At 46.9% G+C, this 18,352-nt stretch overlaps 1 protein-coding gene across 1 annotated transcript in view; it reads left to right on the forward strand.

The window, feature by feature from the left end:
* TECTA (tectorin alpha) overlaps positions 1-18,352 on the forward strand; it is a 66,142-nt gene that overhangs the window by 25,133 nt on the left and 22,657 nt on the right. The window contains exons 9-10 of the mRNA XM_077893897.1: positions 3,326-3,927; positions 11,504-12,065. Coding sequence (XP_077750023.1) covers positions 3,326-3,927; positions 11,504-12,065 — 1,164 coding nt within the window. The remainder of the gene's footprint in view (positions 1-3,325; positions 3,928-11,503; positions 12,066-18,352) is intronic.

The raw sequence follows: 18,352 nt of genomic DNA on the forward strand, positions 1-18,352 counted from the left end.
CCCTCTGGCAACCACCTGCTTGTTCTCTGTATTCAGGAGTCCGTTTTTTCTGTTTGTCTCTTTCTTCTTTGTTTGTTCATCTGTTTTGTTTCTTAAACTCCACGTAGGAGTGAAATCATATGGTATTTGTCTTTCTCTGACTGACTTATTTCACTTAGCATAGTACACTCTAGCTCCAATCACGTCATTGCAAATAGCAAGATTTCATTCTTTCTCAATAGCTGAGTAATATTCCATTGTATGTATATATACCACATCTTTATCCATTCGGCTATGGATGGACACATAGCAACCTAAGTGTCAATCATAGATCTTATCAATATGGACATCCAAATTCCTATTTTTTCAATTATTTATATTTCATGTTACATTTGTTCATGATTTTGGTCTTAAAATTTTCCCAGACTTGGCCTGTGGGAGCCCTTCAGGCTGCCTTCTATGTCCTTTTGGTGTGCCTTGGTCACCTTCTTACTTTCTGGGAAACAAGATTCTCTACATTCATTTCTGTAACCTTCCCTACCCCAGACTAGAATCAGCCATTGCTCCAAGAAGCTCTAATTCTGCTCAGTGGGGAATGTTCCTAGAAACCAAGATCTGGGTGAGGCTTATCCATTGCTATGGAAGTATTCTTGCTTTGCTACTAAGCCCTTTTAACAGAAACATCTTAGAGCTAAGAATTAACTCTCTCTCTCTCTCTCTCTCTCTCTCTCTCTCTCTCTCTCACACACACACACACACACACACATTGCATACACATATACAGGCTTCTCTTTTTAAATCTCTGGTTTCTGAGCTTTAGGATCCCAAGGAGCATGTGGATGGTTTGGTGGCTGTCATCTCAGAGAAGGTAGTGACATTCTTGGTGACCCTTAACCACACCAAGGAGGAATTAATAGCAGATGTTGTCAATTATAAAGCTGGAATTCTGAGAGCATTCATATGTCACCTACAGGAAGAAAAGCTCCACGGTTTCTCCCGACCACCACATCTAGTGGGACCTTGCAATATGTTCCCAAACCTTTTAAATCTGCCTCCATGGCCTCTCTGGTCTTTTCTGCAGCTTATCTGCTATGATCTCTGTCCCTGCTCCTGCTATCAGTTTTCTCGTTGGAGTTCATTCACAGTACAGGGTTACTGAGTCTGCCCCCTGCCAAATCCATTTTGTTGCCTGGCCATGTTTGCTGTCCTCTCAGACTATGAACTCTACCCAGTGGGAAGTGTTTCTGGATTGCTTTTGTACTACACAGAGCACAATTTGGTGGCATTGTGGGTACAAAATGTGGTGAAATGGGGGTAAATCCCTCTTTTCCTGGTGTGATGGCTGCTGGGAATAGCTTCTCACCACTCCTCCTTTGCAGAGCTGGAGGAAATTCTTTTAAGTGCCTTTTTAAGAGAGAGGCATGTGGACAAAAGCAGTCATGGAGAACATGCTTTCCTCAGGTGGAGGGTCAGGGCTCAAGTTTGAGGCATCCCCCAGCATGTCTCAGCCAAACCTTATGCACATGGGTCTGACCAGAGGGACCAGAGCGTACATATCTGATCAAGGAAGACTTGAGTACTAAGGGGTTAATCTGGTCAGGGTCTTGCAGACCGAGGATGGGGCTGAGTAACAGCTGCAAATCAGAAACACAATCTTCTTTGAGCCTAGTGAGAGACAACCACTGCTTCTGTGTTCAGAGATTTTTTTTTTTTTAACCAGCCCTCCTGTTGGCAGAGCCAAGCTGCTCAATTAAATAATTTCACAGAGGCATTTCAGGGGCCAGGGGAAGTTTTATTACTTCACGTCTGTATGTTCCAGACTTTCAGACAAATTCAGACAACACAATAAGTCATAAAGTGAGAGCCATTTAAATAAGTCATGTTATTTGCTATCACCATAAACCTGCAGTCAATGTTATAACATTCATAATTTAGAGACAAATGTGAAAATCCCTCTATACGGACATTTTTAATCAGTGCTGAACTAGCCTTCAACTCCAAAGCCGTATGGTATTGTAGTCAACGGGAGTGGAGATAGTCCTTTAGCCCAGAGGAAAAAGGATTGGCTTTCAGTACGTAGTGCAGATCTGTTGAGTTGGTACTTGTGGGCAGAGCTATTATTGCCATGCAATTTATTTCTCTGTAGTGTCCTCTCTGTCCTTGGATTGTAAAACACTATTAAGGAGTGATGGTATGCATAAAAGCTAAAGAAAGTTTTAAAGAATAGGTACCTATCGTCCCTGGGGAGAGTGGGGATCTTTGCAGATCTTTAGAGTACACAGACTTGTAGGTAGATTTCTTCTGGCTCCTGGTTTCATCCATGCCCTGCCCAGGTCAAATTTTGGCCGACTAAAATATCAAAGAGAAATGGGAAGATGACCCGGAGCTCCAGAGTGAGCAGCACATACTGTTATCGTATGATGTGCTGTACTTTGTGACTCAGAGACGTGATCTACCAAGGAAGACTTCCGGGCAGAAGTGCAATATGAAATGAGTCCAGACAGATGTGTGGGATTTGGCTTTGGGAGGTCCTTCCAGGTGGGGGAAAGAATGTGAGCAAAGAAGGTGGGGGTGACCATGGGTGAGGAGGTAGAAAAGATCTGAGGGCACCAGGAACAGAGAAATGAAAGGCAAAGAGAAAGCCAATCTGTAGAGTAAAAATGCCTTCATAAAAGTATATCCTAATAGAAGGAAGTGATAATAGGGGAGAGGTTTTCTATTTACTGAGACTCTACCGTAGACTTAATATGTCAGGTCATCAATCCTCAGAGTGACTGTGCTAGGTTAGTATCATCTTTATTTAAGAAAAGAAGAAACTGAGCTCAGTGATGGTATCCACAAGTGATGGTATCCATAGAGATGGCCCCAAAGCACTGATTCTTTCCAGGACACTCCTCTCCAGTGTTGAGTCAGGGGACTTCACATTGAGAGTTCCGGATTCAAATCTCTCTGGTACTTATGGGCTGGATTTCATTTCTCAATTTCAGTTTCTCATCTGTAAGACAGAGATGATATTAAGACTTTGCTTACCTCCCAGTGGTTGAGCAAAGTTACACCAAACTGTCTACAACGATGCCCAGCACTTAGCAAGCGGGTGCTCACGCAGGCTCATAGTCTTGGAATCTTCTACCTGGAGAGCAAAGTACACCAGGAACACATGAGCCCATGAGGGGGTCACTGAGCCTCTGGTCACCCCCAAATGAGGATGACAGTAGTGCTGAGCACAACATACACTCAGCAGCATGCACACATACCCACCACATGCTTCCAGCGAGTGCACGCAGGCACACTCTGTCTCTGACCACTGTCCCTTTCTCAAGTTTGTCTTCTCCTTGGCCACCCCCAGCTCTGGAATGCCCGGAGAACAGCCATTTCGAGGAGTGTGTGACATGCATGGAGACCTGTGAGACGCTGGCCCTGGGCCCCATCTGTGTGGACACCTGCTCAGAGGGGTGTCAGTGCGACGAGGGCTATGCCCTGCTAGGCAGCCAGTGTGTGCCCCAGAGTGAGTGCGGCTGCAACTTTGAGGGGCACCAGCTCGCCACCAATGAGACCTTCTGGGTGGATTTGGATTGTCAGATCTTCTGCTATTGCAACGGCACAGATAACAGCGTCCACTGTGAGAGCATCCCGTGCAAAGGGGATGAGTACTGCATGGAGGAAGGAGGCCTGTACTACTGCCAGCCCCGCACCGACGCTTCCTGCATCGTCTCAGGCTATGGCCACTATCTGACCTTTGATGGCTTCGCCTTTGACTTCCAGACCAGCTGCCCACTCATCCTGTGCACCACAGGAAGCAGGCCAAGCTCAGATGCTTTCCCCAAGTTCATTGTCACAGCCAAGAACGAGGACCGGGACCCGTCGTTGGCCCTGTGGGTCAAGCAGGTGGATGTGACTGTGTTTGGCTACAGCATTGTGATTCACAGGGCCTACAAGCACACTGTGCTGGTGAGTAGTCCAGGCCAGACACCAGGAAAGGCGTTGTGGGAATGTGAGGATGGGGTCCTGGGTCGGTTGGCCAGGATGCAGCTGAAGAGGGTTGGTCTAGAATCCAAGGAATAAGCCTAGGAGGTTGGAGCAGAGAGGGGCCCTGGAGAGTTGCTGTTGCTTTATCTTATAGATAAGGACACTGAGCCTCAGAGAGAAAAATGGTCTACCCAAGGCACCAAATTAGGAACAGAACTGGTATCTTTCCTAACGTAGCAGAGTATGTTGGGGAGAGCACAGACCTAGATGCGAATCCCAGCTGGGCTATTGCAATGTGTCCCCTTAGCAGGGTAGTCCTAGGAGGGCCTCAATCCCAGGACTCCAAGATCACTCCATCTGTAGACGAGAACACACGTCTAGCACGGCTTAGATGCCTATAAGTGGTACTACTGCTCAGTCCATCTCCTGCTCTTTGTGGAGACCAAGATGACATTTTCCTGCTCTGGCCTTCTTCTTACCTCTTCCTGGCTCCTCCATTGGCCCCCATGGGATCTGGGAAGTTAGGAGTCTTGCACGCATCTGGAGCCCTCAGTAGCTCTCCTACAATCTCCTACTTGGGCCTCAGATCCCCTCTTCCTACCCTCTTCTCCCTTGATGAAGGGACGGCAGGTAGGGGTTGAGGAGCTCCGTGAGCGCATCATGGGGCCTAAGGACGTCAGCCTCCACCACACACTCGGCCACTCCTCCTCCCAGATCTTGCTCTGAGCGGAACTGGGAACACTGACAAACCAGCTCCGCTTTAGCATTTCTGGAAGAGCTGATACAGGGCGTGGGCCTCTTGCCACTCTCCTCACTATCTGTGGTGTAATTCATCTCTAAGGGGACTCCTTTTTATTTTGTATACGTTCTCTGAAAAATGCTGAGCTGTTACTGGGGAGTTCCCTGAGCAACTCTCCAGATCTCTTTCCACCTCAGAAATGCCTTACCCTCCTTCTCTGACAAAGAGAGGCTTCGGAGCTTCCTAACTGCCTTCCCTTTCACGTTTATCCAAGCATCTGCCTTCTTGGCATCTAAGGTAGGGGTCTCGCTGTACCCATTCTTCTTGCCTTCCTTGGATATTATACCCAAGCCCTGACTGCTTTCCTCTGTGCTTCCCAGAACAGTTGGTGCCTCTACCCATGACTGCATTAATCATATTGTAATTCTAGGGGGATGCTTATGTCTAACTCGCTCATACTAGTTGTGGGCTTCTTGAGGGCAGGAGCTCTACCTAATTCATCTTTGTGGTAAATGAATATACAGCACCCTGCGTGTCACGACATTCAACACATTTGTCAAGTGAATGAATGAGATGACATAATAGCCCCTTTCTCCTATGGTTCCTAGGACTTTCATTTTGCTGCTGGCCACTTCTTCATCAATCTGTGAGATTAAATTGCCACGGAGGCAAGATAGGAATAGACCAGATGCCTTGCTTTTAGCCACATGAGGCTTTCAACAGATGTCTGGATAGCTGAGGCTGTCCATTGCAATAACGGTCCTCGACTTCATTTTGTCATCGTATGTGTTAAAACAAATACATCAGTCATGTTGTCCATGTGGCTTGCATCGTATTGTCTTTTTCTCCTCCTCTGATATATTTCTACCCTTAGATTTATACATTTTCATGCAGTTCCTTGTCTCCTTGGCATTCAACACCCTTCCACCATTCTACCTTATAGGGTTTTCTTTTCTTCTTTTATTTTTATTTATTTATTTATTTTTTTTATGATAGTCACAGAGAGAGAGAGAGGCAGAGACATAGGCAGAGGGAGAAGCAGGCTCCACGCACCGGGAGCCCGACGTGGGATTCGATCCTGGGTCTCCAGGATCGCGCCCTGGGCCAAAGGCAGGCGCCAAACCGCTGCGCCACCCAGGGATCCCTCTTTTCTTCTTTTAAAAATAAAATTTGCTCAAAGGTCCCATCCCATGCAGTGTGTTATGAAATTGCGTTTTCTGCCTCATGTTACACACTCTTCAGCATTTAAGCATATGGACCTCTGAGACTTGCATGCTGTTTCCTGACCGAGTTATTTTCCCACCACTGGAGCCTCATGAACACTTACTCTCTTTTGTGGTGGCCGATTCCTCACTCTCCCTGAGTGGTGTCTCCTTCTCTTGGTTCCTGCTGTCGGGCCAAGGCCCTAAGGGGTCAGGTCACCTGCCAGGCACGTGTCCTGCCCTGGTCTCATGGGATGCATTCATGGTAAAGGCAAGAGCCATGGGAACCACACAGTTGGCTTCTTCCCCCATTAAGTGATGGAGATGGGAAGGAGTATCCATTCCCTGGGGCTGCCGTCACAATGTATCACAGACTAGGTGTTTTCAAGCAACAGAAAGTTATGCTCTTATAGTTCTGGAGGCTAAGAATCCAAAATCAGCTCCTAGCTTCTGGCGGTCGTAGGCGATCCTTGGCCTGTGGCAGCATAACTGCGGTCCCCGCCTCGTCTACATGTGGCCTTCTTCCCTCTGTGCCTTCTGTTTCCTGTGCTAAGTTGCTCTCCCCCTTTAAAGACGCCAGTCTTTGAAAGAGAACCCACTGTGATCCAGTATGAGCTCAGCTTAACGTGATTGTACCTGCAAAGGCCCTATTTCCAAATAAGGTGACCTTTGCAGGTACAGGGAGAGAGGGAGTTAAGACTTCAGCCTATTTTTTAAGCAGAGGACATAGCTCAACCTACAACAGGGGAGTAATTAGTGAGTAATGGGCATCAAGGAGGAATTGATTAAAGGGATGGAGGGGGGAATCATAGCTAGGGCATGTCTTTCCCTTTTTTTTTAAAGATTTTATTTATTTATTTGAGAGAGAGAGCATGAGCAAGGGGCAGGGGCAGATAGAGAGGGACAAGCAGACTGCCCGCTGAGCAGGGAGTCCTATGAGGGGCTCAATCCCAGGACTCCAAGATCATGACCTGAGCCAAAGTCAGACAACTGGGCCACCCAAGGAGCCCATAGGGTCCTTCTCTCTAAGTCACCCAGATGTCCTAAGTGCCCAAGCTGTAAACAAAGTGTGTAGCAAATCTTTGACATGAAGATCGAGTTCAGGATGCTTGAAGGTTCTTTTCTTTGGGGGCTTGGGGGATAGATTTAGCATTTACTTTGAATTATTAATATGCATTACAGGATCTGCTTGTTCAATGATTTGCATTTGTTTTTCCCGTGATGTTATTATTAGTCACCATCTCTCCCTGAGACAAGAATAATGACCATCACAATGACAGTGTGCAATGAAGTGTTGGGTGAAACACAGCATGGACCCCCAGGGTCACTGCTGGCCCTGCCAGAAGTAGAAGTGCCATGGAAGTGCTTCCTTGGGACACAGGGTCCCTCATAATTCTGACCTTTCCTTGCATTAAGCAGTCCTGAAGGATATAGGGAAATCCACTAAGACAAGGGATGCTAGAAATGAGCATGCTCTCTATATCCCAGGTAGGGTTACAGGGTGAGCAGTGGTAGGTGAGCCACTCCTGAGGGCTCTGCAGCAACCCACGTCTCAGCCACCCACAGCCAGAGCTCCACAGAGATGGAGCTCCCTGACATGGCCCCCGGGCTTCAGCACAGCCAGGTGCTTCTTATTCCAGGACGAGGGGAAGGCCGGAGGACCCTCACATCCAGTGTCTTTATTCACTTACTGGCAATCCTGTGGCCAGCAGAGAAGAGTGATGTTTTGAGCATTACCCTGGCTCAGTTTAGTTTGATGGGCTTATATGAATGCTTATTCCATGCCAAATTCTAGGGGGAGAAAAATGAATCAAACATGACTTCTGTCTCAAGAAAACTCAGAGTCTAGTAGGAGAGACAGACGTGTTAGCAGGTTATGTTGATGTAATAAGTGGTCCAAAAATCTGCCATGTGGAGGGTCATGAGCGTACAGGTCGCCTAGGCCAGACCAGAGGGGCAGGGGGTGCTTCAAGGAAAGCTTTCTAGAAGAGATAACCCAGATCTGAGCCTTGACGGAGGTTGTCAGCCAGGCTGAGAATGAGATAAAAGCATTCTAGCAAAAGAAAACATCCATGAAGATCCAGAGGGGCAGCAAAGTGTGGAGGGTGAGGGGACCTCTCAGGACAGCTAAAGAGGCTACAGAAGCAGATCAGGGCCAATTGTGTGAAGGAAATCTCTCTGCTAAAGATCTGGTGTGTGGTCTTACCCTAATGCTTAAATGTTTGAAATATGTTTCCTGACGCTCATCCCCATGCCCTGTTCTCGTTCTCCTCTGCGTTTTCCTGCTCTGTCCATCAGGCTCTGCTTCTGTACCAACCTCTCCGTTTCTGTGCCTCCTTTCCCTCTAGGTCCGTCCTCTTTCCCTCCATTTGTCACTCACAGAGAGAGACAGGACAGTAAAGTTGGATGGTGGTGGCATTCATGGGGCTTCAGAGGCAGAGAAGCCATGCCTGCCCATCTGAGGTGGAGGGGATTCCTTTCTCAGGGTGCTCCTGCACAGTGAAGAATTTGCAAGCCTTTTGGCTTGAATCTGGTCATTTTGCTGGCCCTCAAAATATGGCCTCCTGCTTGGCATCCTGTAGCCGAGAATACAGAATGCAAGGAGACTCGGGAGGAAAAGCAGGCTGGCACACATGAACCTTTGGATGCACAGATTTTAGTTGCTAGTGTGGGTGTGCAAGGCAGGCGGGAATCCCCTCAGCCCGTGCTTCCCTCCCTGACCTTTCACATCTGTGTTCTGTGTCTACACAGGGCCCATAGGGACTCCTCTGGGCCTCCTGGTTGAGAAAGCTGTGCTCCCCAGGCACAATCTACCTCCTGCTCTGCTCTCCTGCACTCCTGAAATGTCACGCCATCCTCTTTACCTCCTCTCTTCCAGGCGTGGAGAATGAGGCATCCCCTCCCCTCCGCGGCGACTCTCTACCTGTCCATGTGTTTTGCCCTCTCAGGGATCTTGCCTGTCTCTCATCTCCTCTCCCTCCTCTATTAGGTCCCCATAAACATGTTTGTTCTAAAGCAAACCTTGCCCCCAATTCACCACTAGCTTCTACTCAATCCTTCTCCTCCAGGGAACTGGAGAGAACCACTTCTTCTTCCATATCTCCAATTTGCTGTTAAATTGTGTCATCTGACTTCTTGTCTCCTTGTTCTACTCCTGTTCTCTTATTAAAGTCACCAGTGACTTCTTTTCTGCAAAATGAATGGGTCTTTGTCAGACATGCTCTCACAGCCTCTGTCATGTGTGACATTGCAGGCAAGACCTTCCATGATCCAGGACCTCTCCACCTCCCCATCTTCATGTCCTACCATTCCCATGGCCACATTTTATGCTCTAACAGCACTAACTTGCTGTGGTTCTTCCTATTTATCAGGCTTTTTCTCTCCAGTTGACCTGTGCTTGGGCTGTGCCACTTTCTTGGAATTCTCTGTTCTTCCTCTCATTCCTTCTTGACTGGCCAACACTACTCATCTTTTAGGACCATGTGTGTGCACATCATCTTTTGCAGGCATGCCTGATTCTGTCCCCCCCCCCGCCCCCCCGCTGAGTCTGGTGCCTCTGCATCTATTTATCTTTATCATTGCTTTTATCAGATGATATTATTAGTATCGATTTATGTATTTATTTCTGCCACTGCCTGTGCTTTATTCCAACATTCAGCACAGTGCCTGGCACATAGTGGTACCAAATAAATGGATAAATGTTGCCTAAACAAATATTCACAGAAGAGGAGATAGTTGAGTTACAGTGGGAAGGGTGGTCATTGCCCCATAGAGAGGGAAGACAAGGGGAAGGGCATCATTGCTAGGGTAGGTCAGGTTCCCTAGCGGCAGAGTCTGAGATGGAGATTCTCAGGGAAGTGAGGGAAGTACCAGGGGAAGAGCGCTCAACAAGAACCTGGTTGAGCTAGAGACCAGCTTCAGCCCGGGCCACCAGGAGCTCTGGCACATGACCTGCACACAGAGTTGGTCCCCTGGTCCCCTGGGCTGGTTTGTCATTGATCAAGGGCTACCCTGAGGAGGTGGAAGGGGGTGATGGAGTGGGGTTGTGACCTTCTGGGCTTCCATTCGGGCAAGACCAGCTGTGAGTTATAGTTACCCCATAGTCACAGTGGCTGAGGATCTGAGGATGAGGGACCCAGGCAGGACCCAGAAAGCACCACCACACTTACAGCAAAGTAATGGCACAATTTGGTCCATTTGGGGAACTGCAAAGTGTTGGGTATTGCTGGGGTAGGGAAAGTAAGTGAGTTGGGTCTGAGAGACACAGGGGCAGCTCCTGGAGAGCCCCTTGTGATATGCTGAGTGTATTAAACATCTTACTCAAGCCTTGGAGAGGGTATGAAGTATTGGATTATGGCTTTCAATTGCATTAAAAGCTGTTGGAGTGGCATAGTGAGTGAATGAGGGGCAATATAGAGCAGAGAGACCAGTTAGGAGAGTATTCAGTAGTCAAGGTGAAGGTGGTGGGGGTCTGAACCAAAGCAGTAGCAGTGGGGGTGGGAGAGTGTCAGCCAGGGGAGAGATTAAGGTCAGAACAGAAGGTGTTTCTGGTCAGGGAGCAATCTTAGAACACCCCCAGAGGCACAGCCACCTGTCTCTTGAGAAAAGAAGATCAGCTCTCCCAGCCCTCCCAGTAGTCTTATTTTCCATCATGCACCCACCCAGCCAAGGACTATAGGATTTGGCTCGTCTGAATCAAAATAGTGCAAGGGCAGTGCATTTCTGGAGTTGTTGTGTGTTAAGGGATTTCCTTGTATTATGAATTAAAAATATATGGGAGGAAACACGTGTCAAGGGCCCTCTCAGCATGAGGCATTGCACTGGGCATCCGGCTGGAAGTGAGGGGAAGATGGATATAAAGATCAATAAAGTGTGGTTCCTCCCCTCAAGTTGCTCTTGATCTTGTAGGTGAGACAGAAATGTAGACAACTAACCATAATATAAGGCAGATCGTGATGCCGGCGTCAACAGCGGTGTACACGTGCTTGATCCCGGCCAAAGGTGAAGAAGAACACAAGCATAAATAACATTCTGGTTGCCCAGATGAGGGAGCGATTAATTCTCACCACAGGCTCAAACAGTCTTGCTTTATAGAAGAGGCGACATCTGAGCAGGGTCTGGGGGGAGAGAGGGAGGTTGGCAGGTGAAGAATGGCATCCCAGGTCGAAGGACCAGCAAAGTCAAGTCATTCTTCAGGAGAAATAAAAAAAAAAAAAATCCCAAAGGAATGAATCAACTGGGGCTTACTGAAAACAAATCCGCAAGACAGCTGGAAATAGAAACACTGGAGTTCTAGATTTTGGTGTTTTCGTCTAAACTTTAATTGAATTCTTATTACCCTCTCATTACCTTGGAGAAAACAGTTTGAACTCCTGGGGGGAATAATGCGATGTAAACAGAAGGCACTGAAATAAATAGGTGTATTAGTGTACAAAGGATAGTCATTTAAGTCTGTTCAAATCCTAATAATAAGAGTTGACTGACGTGAACGACCTACACGCCGAGATTCCAGCCAGACCTGCCTCTGGGGCCGCCGCTCTAGAGACGGATTCGCAGGAGAGGCGGGTGTTCTCTGGGCCAACCTGATTTCTCTCCTGCCACCCTGTCTCCCCCGTAGGTCAACAACGAACGCTTGTATCTGCCCCTGAAGCTGGGCCAAGGGAAAATAAATATCTTTTCCTTCGGCTTCCACGTGGTGGTGGAGACAGAGTTTGGCCTGAAGGTGGTGTATGACTGGAAGACCTTCCTGTCCGTCACGGTCCCTCGGAGCATGCAGAATGGCACGTCCGGCCTGTGTGGCCGCTACAACAGCAACCCCGACGACGATCTGGAGATGCCCATGGGTCTGCTGGCTTCCAGCGTCAGCGAGTTTGGGCAGAGCTGGGTGAAGAGGGACACCTTCTGCCAGGTTGGCTGTGGGGACCGCTGCCCGTCCTGCACCAAGGTGGAAGGCTTCTCCAAAGTGCAGCAGCTGTGTGGCCTGATCCCCAACCAGAACGCGGGCTTCACCAAGTGTCACAGCAAAGTCAACCCCACCTTCTTCTACAAGAACTGCCTGTTTGACTCGTGCATCGATGGGGGCGCGGTGCAGACCGCCTGCAGCTGGCTGCAGAACTACGCCAGCACCTGCCAGACTCAGGGGATCGCCGTGACCGGCTGGAGGAATTACACGTCCTGCTGTGAGTCCCTCCCCCTCCCTCTCTCTCCTCCTACCTTGGTCAGTGGCTGTGGGCGGGCCAGCTTCCAGCTCCGTGGGAGTCCACTGAGCAGAGCCGTCTAAGGACACGCACCTGGAATGGAGTTTGACATCCGCAACAGGATATGTAACCTCTCAGAGCCTCCATTTCCTAATCCGTAAGATGGGGATAATGCTCACCTATTTCACGTGTTGCTCTAAAGATGAAATAAGATCACGTACATAAAGCACCAGAGCATCATCGTGTACAGCATTTGGACTCAGCTCAGGGCACAATACAATTTTAAGAAAGGGCTAAGGGACGAAGCGTTAGTTAGGTGGTTGGTTTGTTCTAGAACCTCACAGGCCCATCACCGTGCCGGTAATTTCCATGCTTTTTCTAAGTGTGCTATTCTGTTTGATTCATACATGTCATCAGTCTTAGTGCTAGAAACATAGTGGAACGTTAAAAGCGTTAGAAAAAGAATTAGAGCCCCTGGATTCTAGCCTTGCTCTGTCCTTAAGGGTCGGTGTGACCTTGGAGCAATTAACTTCCCCCTGATAATGCTGTGATAATGCTGCTGCCTACACCCTTCATGCCACAGAAACATCCAGAGGATCAAATTAGGTAATTGAAAGCATAACACACTGTATGCATGCCAAGTGGTGTTGTTGTTATATTAATGGCTTGCTCTGAGCCAAGCCTGGTGCTAAACACTTTATCAACATTATCTCGTTTATTCTCCTCAGGAACCCAATTAGTCAGGGAGAAACAAAGACTCTGAGGAGTTAAATAACTTGCCTAAGGTCCTACAATCTCAGTGGCAAAGTCAGGATTCGACCTTCTGACCCCAAAGCTCATACTGTCAACCCATATACAATGTATTGGTGTGCTCTGTACTAGAATAATCTGCCTGCATTGAGCATATCCTAATAGGAAAGGACTGAGCGGAGAAACCACCAGTGGTCTTTGGCCAGCCTGCCTTGGTCCATTTTCCCATCTTGATCTCATTAGCTATAGCAAATTTCTCCTAGGCCTAACTGTATGAAAAGGCTACAGATGGATGCTGAGTGCACAGAACCCTAAATACGTGATCCAGTGGGGGGGTCCCAGAGAATAAGCTCCCTTTCCATCCTGAAAAAGAGGGGATTTTGATGAAAACCCAGAACCGCTATTGTAGTTTAAGGCTCCCATGGCTGGTTTACATTCTACATAATTGGAATTGTGTAGATTGTGGGGGAAGGATGGGCCGAAGTAGGGAGAGGGAGGGATGGACGCCAGGACCTTGTTAGCCAGGCTCGGTCCCTGAGTGGGAGGTGGGGGGGATGATGCCAGCAGGAGTGACTGTCCAGACTAATGGGCCTTTGGTGACTTCAGTGAAATAAATATGCCTATAAACAAGTCAGGGTCTGGAGACGTCCCCAGAGCACCTCTGGATTCACTGGGGGTCAGCGTGGTGACCAGAGAGCAGGAGAACTTGCCTTCACCTAAATCAGAAAGCCACGCTTTGGCCCCCAGGACCTGGGGGTACAGGCAGGGAAAGTCTGTTGGGAAAGAGACCGCCTGCTTCCTCCTGAGACTTACTGTAGGGCATTCTCTCTGTTCCTGTAGTCGGGCCACGGTGGCTGAACCACTCCCTGGGGGGCTGCGATGCGGGTCAGGCAGAGTGGACGCCAAAAACCACTGCTTCTAGCTGCAGTGCATGGGGAACTCATGGGCAAGAGCTGTTTTTAGAGGGGGCTAATGTCAGGAAGCCTCACTTTAAGTTACAGGTCTCAATTTTTGTCACTTGTGGGAAGGAAAAGGAATTGTGTTGGGAAGCCTCTTCCCTACCTGGGAGGAAGAAAATGTCCCTACCCCTATCATGCTTGGACCTGCAGGGCTAAAAATAATGCAGGATGGGAAAACAGTTTCGAAAAGACTCTTCAGGATATAAAGACCATTTTTTCTTGTTCTTCTGCTTTTCCACCAACAACCCTTCCCTCTCCCCTCCTCAGACTTCTGCACAGACACGGGTTGCCTCCGTTATGTATAGTAATGGGGAGCTCTAGCCAAGGCACTCAGAGTAGAGTCTGTCCTGCCTCGCTATTGGCTTTGGGCCCCATCCCGGCCTAGATCAGCTGCCCGCCAGCAGGGCTGAGGCTGGGCTGCCTGAGCTCCAGTTAGACTTGCCCCCACCTCGGCCTGTCAGGACGGGGGCAAAGATCCGAAAGAGAGCTCCTGAGGAGAGAGATGCTGGTAGTGACTGAAAAAAAAAAAAAAAAAAAGAAAAGAAAAGAAATGCTAAAATAAGAGAAAAAATTATACTTTAAAGAAGGTATGTGGGTGGGGATGGGGGGGCGGGCACAGTTGGAGCCGCTGAGTTTTCCATTTTGAATTTCAGAAGCAGAGAAAAGCTGCAGGAGACTGAGTCCTAACTCAGTCATTCCTCATTCCGTCTGAGACACTGGTGAACGCGGAAAGCTGTGTTCTTTGGCAGGGTGGGACGTGAACCTCTGAGAAGTGAGGGCAGGGTTCACATCCCCCTGCCCCCAAGAATTAGTCCAATCCAACACTCACATGTCGACATACAAGAAATGGCATTTTCGGGAACAAAAGGGGTAATCCAGAACAGCCTGTTACACTTACCCCTTATTGGTGACAAGGCAAAGTTCTGTTGTTTTTCAATGGCATTGGCTGTTCCTATCAATGGGATAATTGGTCATTATTATTGAGTAAGAAATTGATAATTATTACCAATTATTAATTAAGAAATTGATAATTTCTTACTCAATTACCTATTTGTAAATGCATTGGAAAACTTCTTCACCCGAGTCGACCGAACAGGTTTAGAGGGGGTGAGGGAGGTCAGTCTTCTTCATTACTAACCCCTCCTTCGATTCATTCAGGTAAGTGTCATTCCTTCAGCCTCCTAATGGGGGACTTAAATTAGTAGATGGTGAGAGGACAGTAAGCCGTAGGAGAGGAAAAGCACAAACGCCTAACAGTGACTTGGCTCTGACTTCGTGCCAGGCACTATTCTAAGTGCGATACAAATCCCCACTCATATTCTCCTACCAGCCACCCTGTGAAGCAGGTGCTATGAATAGTCCCATTTTCTAGAGGAGGAAAGTGAAGCTCAGAGAAATGTAGGAACTTTGCCAAGGAAAGTGGCTACAGGCAGGGCTCTTTCCACTGGGCAGCGCCGCCTCTCTGACCCTGAGTGGGCCAGGAGCTCTGGGGACTGGGGACTCCCACCCCGATGCTGCAGGGGGTGTGCAGGACTCTCTGTACAGGACCAAGTCGGAGGGGGGTTGTCTTCCAACTTTAGTGGGCCACCGTGAGAATGAAGTGGGCTGGTGTCTCGTAGTCTGTCCCGCCCCACGGTTGACACCTGGTGAGTGCTCAGTCAGAGCTGGGTATCATTTTCATTTTCCCTTCTATTCAGAGTCCTGGATCCAATGTCTGGTAATTAGGGCTTCTCTTACAGATTTCTCTGCAGATCCAATAAATTCTTGTTGAATAAATTCTTCCCCTACGACAACTGTTCCCACTATTAATAGCAGAAGCTGTCATTGAGGTATCAGGCAGCGGACTAGGAACTTTGCAAAACACACCTCATTTTACCTTAACAACTACTTGGTGAGGGAGACATCACCTGCATTTTACAGAAGAGGAAATAGGCTTAGAGACAGTAGGTAACCTGCCCAGGTGGCACCGCTAATTAGTGGCAGAGCCAAGGCTCAAACCAGTCCATTGTCCATTGCATTGTTCTACATCACTTTTCAGGGGGATCCATGTATCCACGTCCTCCTCAAGACACAAAGGCTAAATAAATCAGTGTACGGGACCACAGTGGAAATCCAGGGGTAGAACCATCATCCCCCCACGACTCTCTCGGTACTTCATTTGGGTGGAGAAACTCAGTATTAGGAATTTTAAAGCTTGTTCTCAAGAATCAAATGTTTATTAACCCTACCTGCCCTGTTCTCAGGACTGTTAGGGTGTCACAGAAGAATTGGAAGTATAAAATAGTTTATAGTCTAGTGGGAACTTGGAACAACAATGCACATCTCTAAATAGGTAGTGTATCTTCTCGGATATTAAAATGTATTGTCGAGCTTCTGTAACAAAACCAAGTTAACAGTGGCACATAAACAGAAAGATCAACCAGTGGGAAGATGAGAAAATCCAGAAATAGGCCTAAACACTAAAGAGAAATTAGTATTCCGCAAAGCTGGTGTTTCAAATTACTGGGCGGGGGGGGGGGGGGACGTGTTCTTCAATAAATAGCAAAGGGACAAAGGACAAAATAGAAAGGGGGAAATTACTAAATCCCTCTTCACTCCTCACCCAAAAATAAAATCCAGACAGAACCAAGATCAAACGTAAAAATGTAAGTTATAAAAGTACTAGGAGAAGACAAAAGCAGTTTTGTTTTTGTTTTTGGTAATCTTGAAGTAGACAGGGCCTTTCTAAGCAAAACGCCCGAAGCCATAAGAAAAACCTGATAAATTCGACAACTTTAAAAATTTAAATTCCTACATGGCAAAAGCATAATCGAACACAGATCCCCCTCCCCCGCAAAAAGATAAAAGAAGCAGCAATTTAAAAGCCAAACGCTAAATATTTTGTAACACATGACAGACACAAGGCTATTTTTAATTGTTAAAAAGCTTTTACAGTGTAATAAAAAAAAATTCAACAACACAAAATGTGCAGAGGACACAGGCAGCTCACAGAAGAAGACATATATATCAATGGATCATAAACGAGTGAAAAGATGATCAGTCCCACAAAGAACTCAAACTAAGGATATAGTAATTTTTTCTATTTTTTTTCTATTGTGGTAAAATATACAGAACATAAAATTTACTGTCTTAACGATTTTTAGGCATACAGTTCAGTGGCATGAAGTACTCACATTGTTGTGCAGCTACCACCACCATCCCTCTCCGGAACTCTTTTTATCTCGCAAAACTGAAACTCTATACCCATTAAACACTAACTCCCCATTCCCCACCCACCCCGGCAGCCGACTGTTCTGTTTTTGTCGCTATGAACTTGAAGACTTTGGATATTTCCTATAAGTAGAATCACACAGCATCTGTCTTTTTGTGGGTGGCTTATTTCACTTAGCATAATATCCTCCAGGTTCATTCATGTTGTGGTATATTGCAGGATTTCCTTCCTCTTGAAGGCTGACTAATATTCCATTGTGTATGTAGACCACATTGGCTTGCCAATTCATCCGTCCAGGGATGCTTGGATTGCTTTCGTGTTTTAGCTATTGTGAAAACTGCTGCTATGAACAGAGACATATAAATGTCTCTTTGAGAAGCTTCTTTCCATTTTTTTGAGCATATATCTAGAAGTGGAATTGTTGGATCACATGATAATTCTATTTTTAATTTTTTGAGGACCTACCATCTTGTTTCCTACAGCAGCTGTGCCATTTTTGATTCCAAAGTGCATGAGGGTTCCAATTTCTCCACATTTTTGCCAACTCTGGGTTTTCTGGGTTTTTTAAATAGTAGCCATCCTACAGAGTATGAGCTGGTATTTCATTCTAGTTTTGATATTTATTTCCCTGATGATTAGTGATGTTGAGCACATTTCCATGTGCTTACCAGCCATTCATATATCATCGTCTTTGGCAAAATGTCTATTCAAGTTCTTTGGCCATTTTTTAATGAGTTTTTGTTGTTGTTGTGTTGAGTTTTACGACTTCTCTATATATTCTGGGTAAAAATCCCATTCTTAAACAGGATGGAGATACATATATATCATATTTGCATATGACATTTAATCTTTCATATTTCCAAGGACCAGAAGGTTGCTAAATAGTCAGTGAGGTGCTAAACAGTCAGTGAGGATGTGGGAAAGTAAACCTCCTTATGTAGCCCTGGTAGGAGGATGAACTGGCACAGCCTCTTTAAAGGGCAATTCAGTTGCATCTCTCAAAAATTTAAATGTACATACCCTTTGACCCAGTAATTCTGCTTCCAGAACTTTATTGTGCAGATTCATTTACTCATGAGGTCAAAGATATATGTCTACGGATTTTCACTGCAGCATCATCATAAACACAGGAGATACACACACCATGTAGCAGTTCAAAAACAGTAATTCAAGGGTAATGGAAGGAATACAGTCATGAAAAAGCAATGAGCAGGAAAATAAGCATATTATGCTCTCATGCATGTGAAAAACTGGGGATGGCATATACACATGCATGTGCCCAGTTGCACACACATGCACACACACATGCACACATGCACACATGCACACACACACACCTGGATACTTAT

Source organism: Canis aureus, chromosome 3, assembly GCF_053574225.1.
Source record: "Canis aureus isolate CA01 chromosome 3, VMU_Caureus_v.1.0, whole genome shotgun sequence".
NCBI classification, from domain to species: domain Eukaryota; kingdom Metazoa; phylum Chordata; class Mammalia; order Carnivora; family Canidae; genus Canis; species Canis aureus.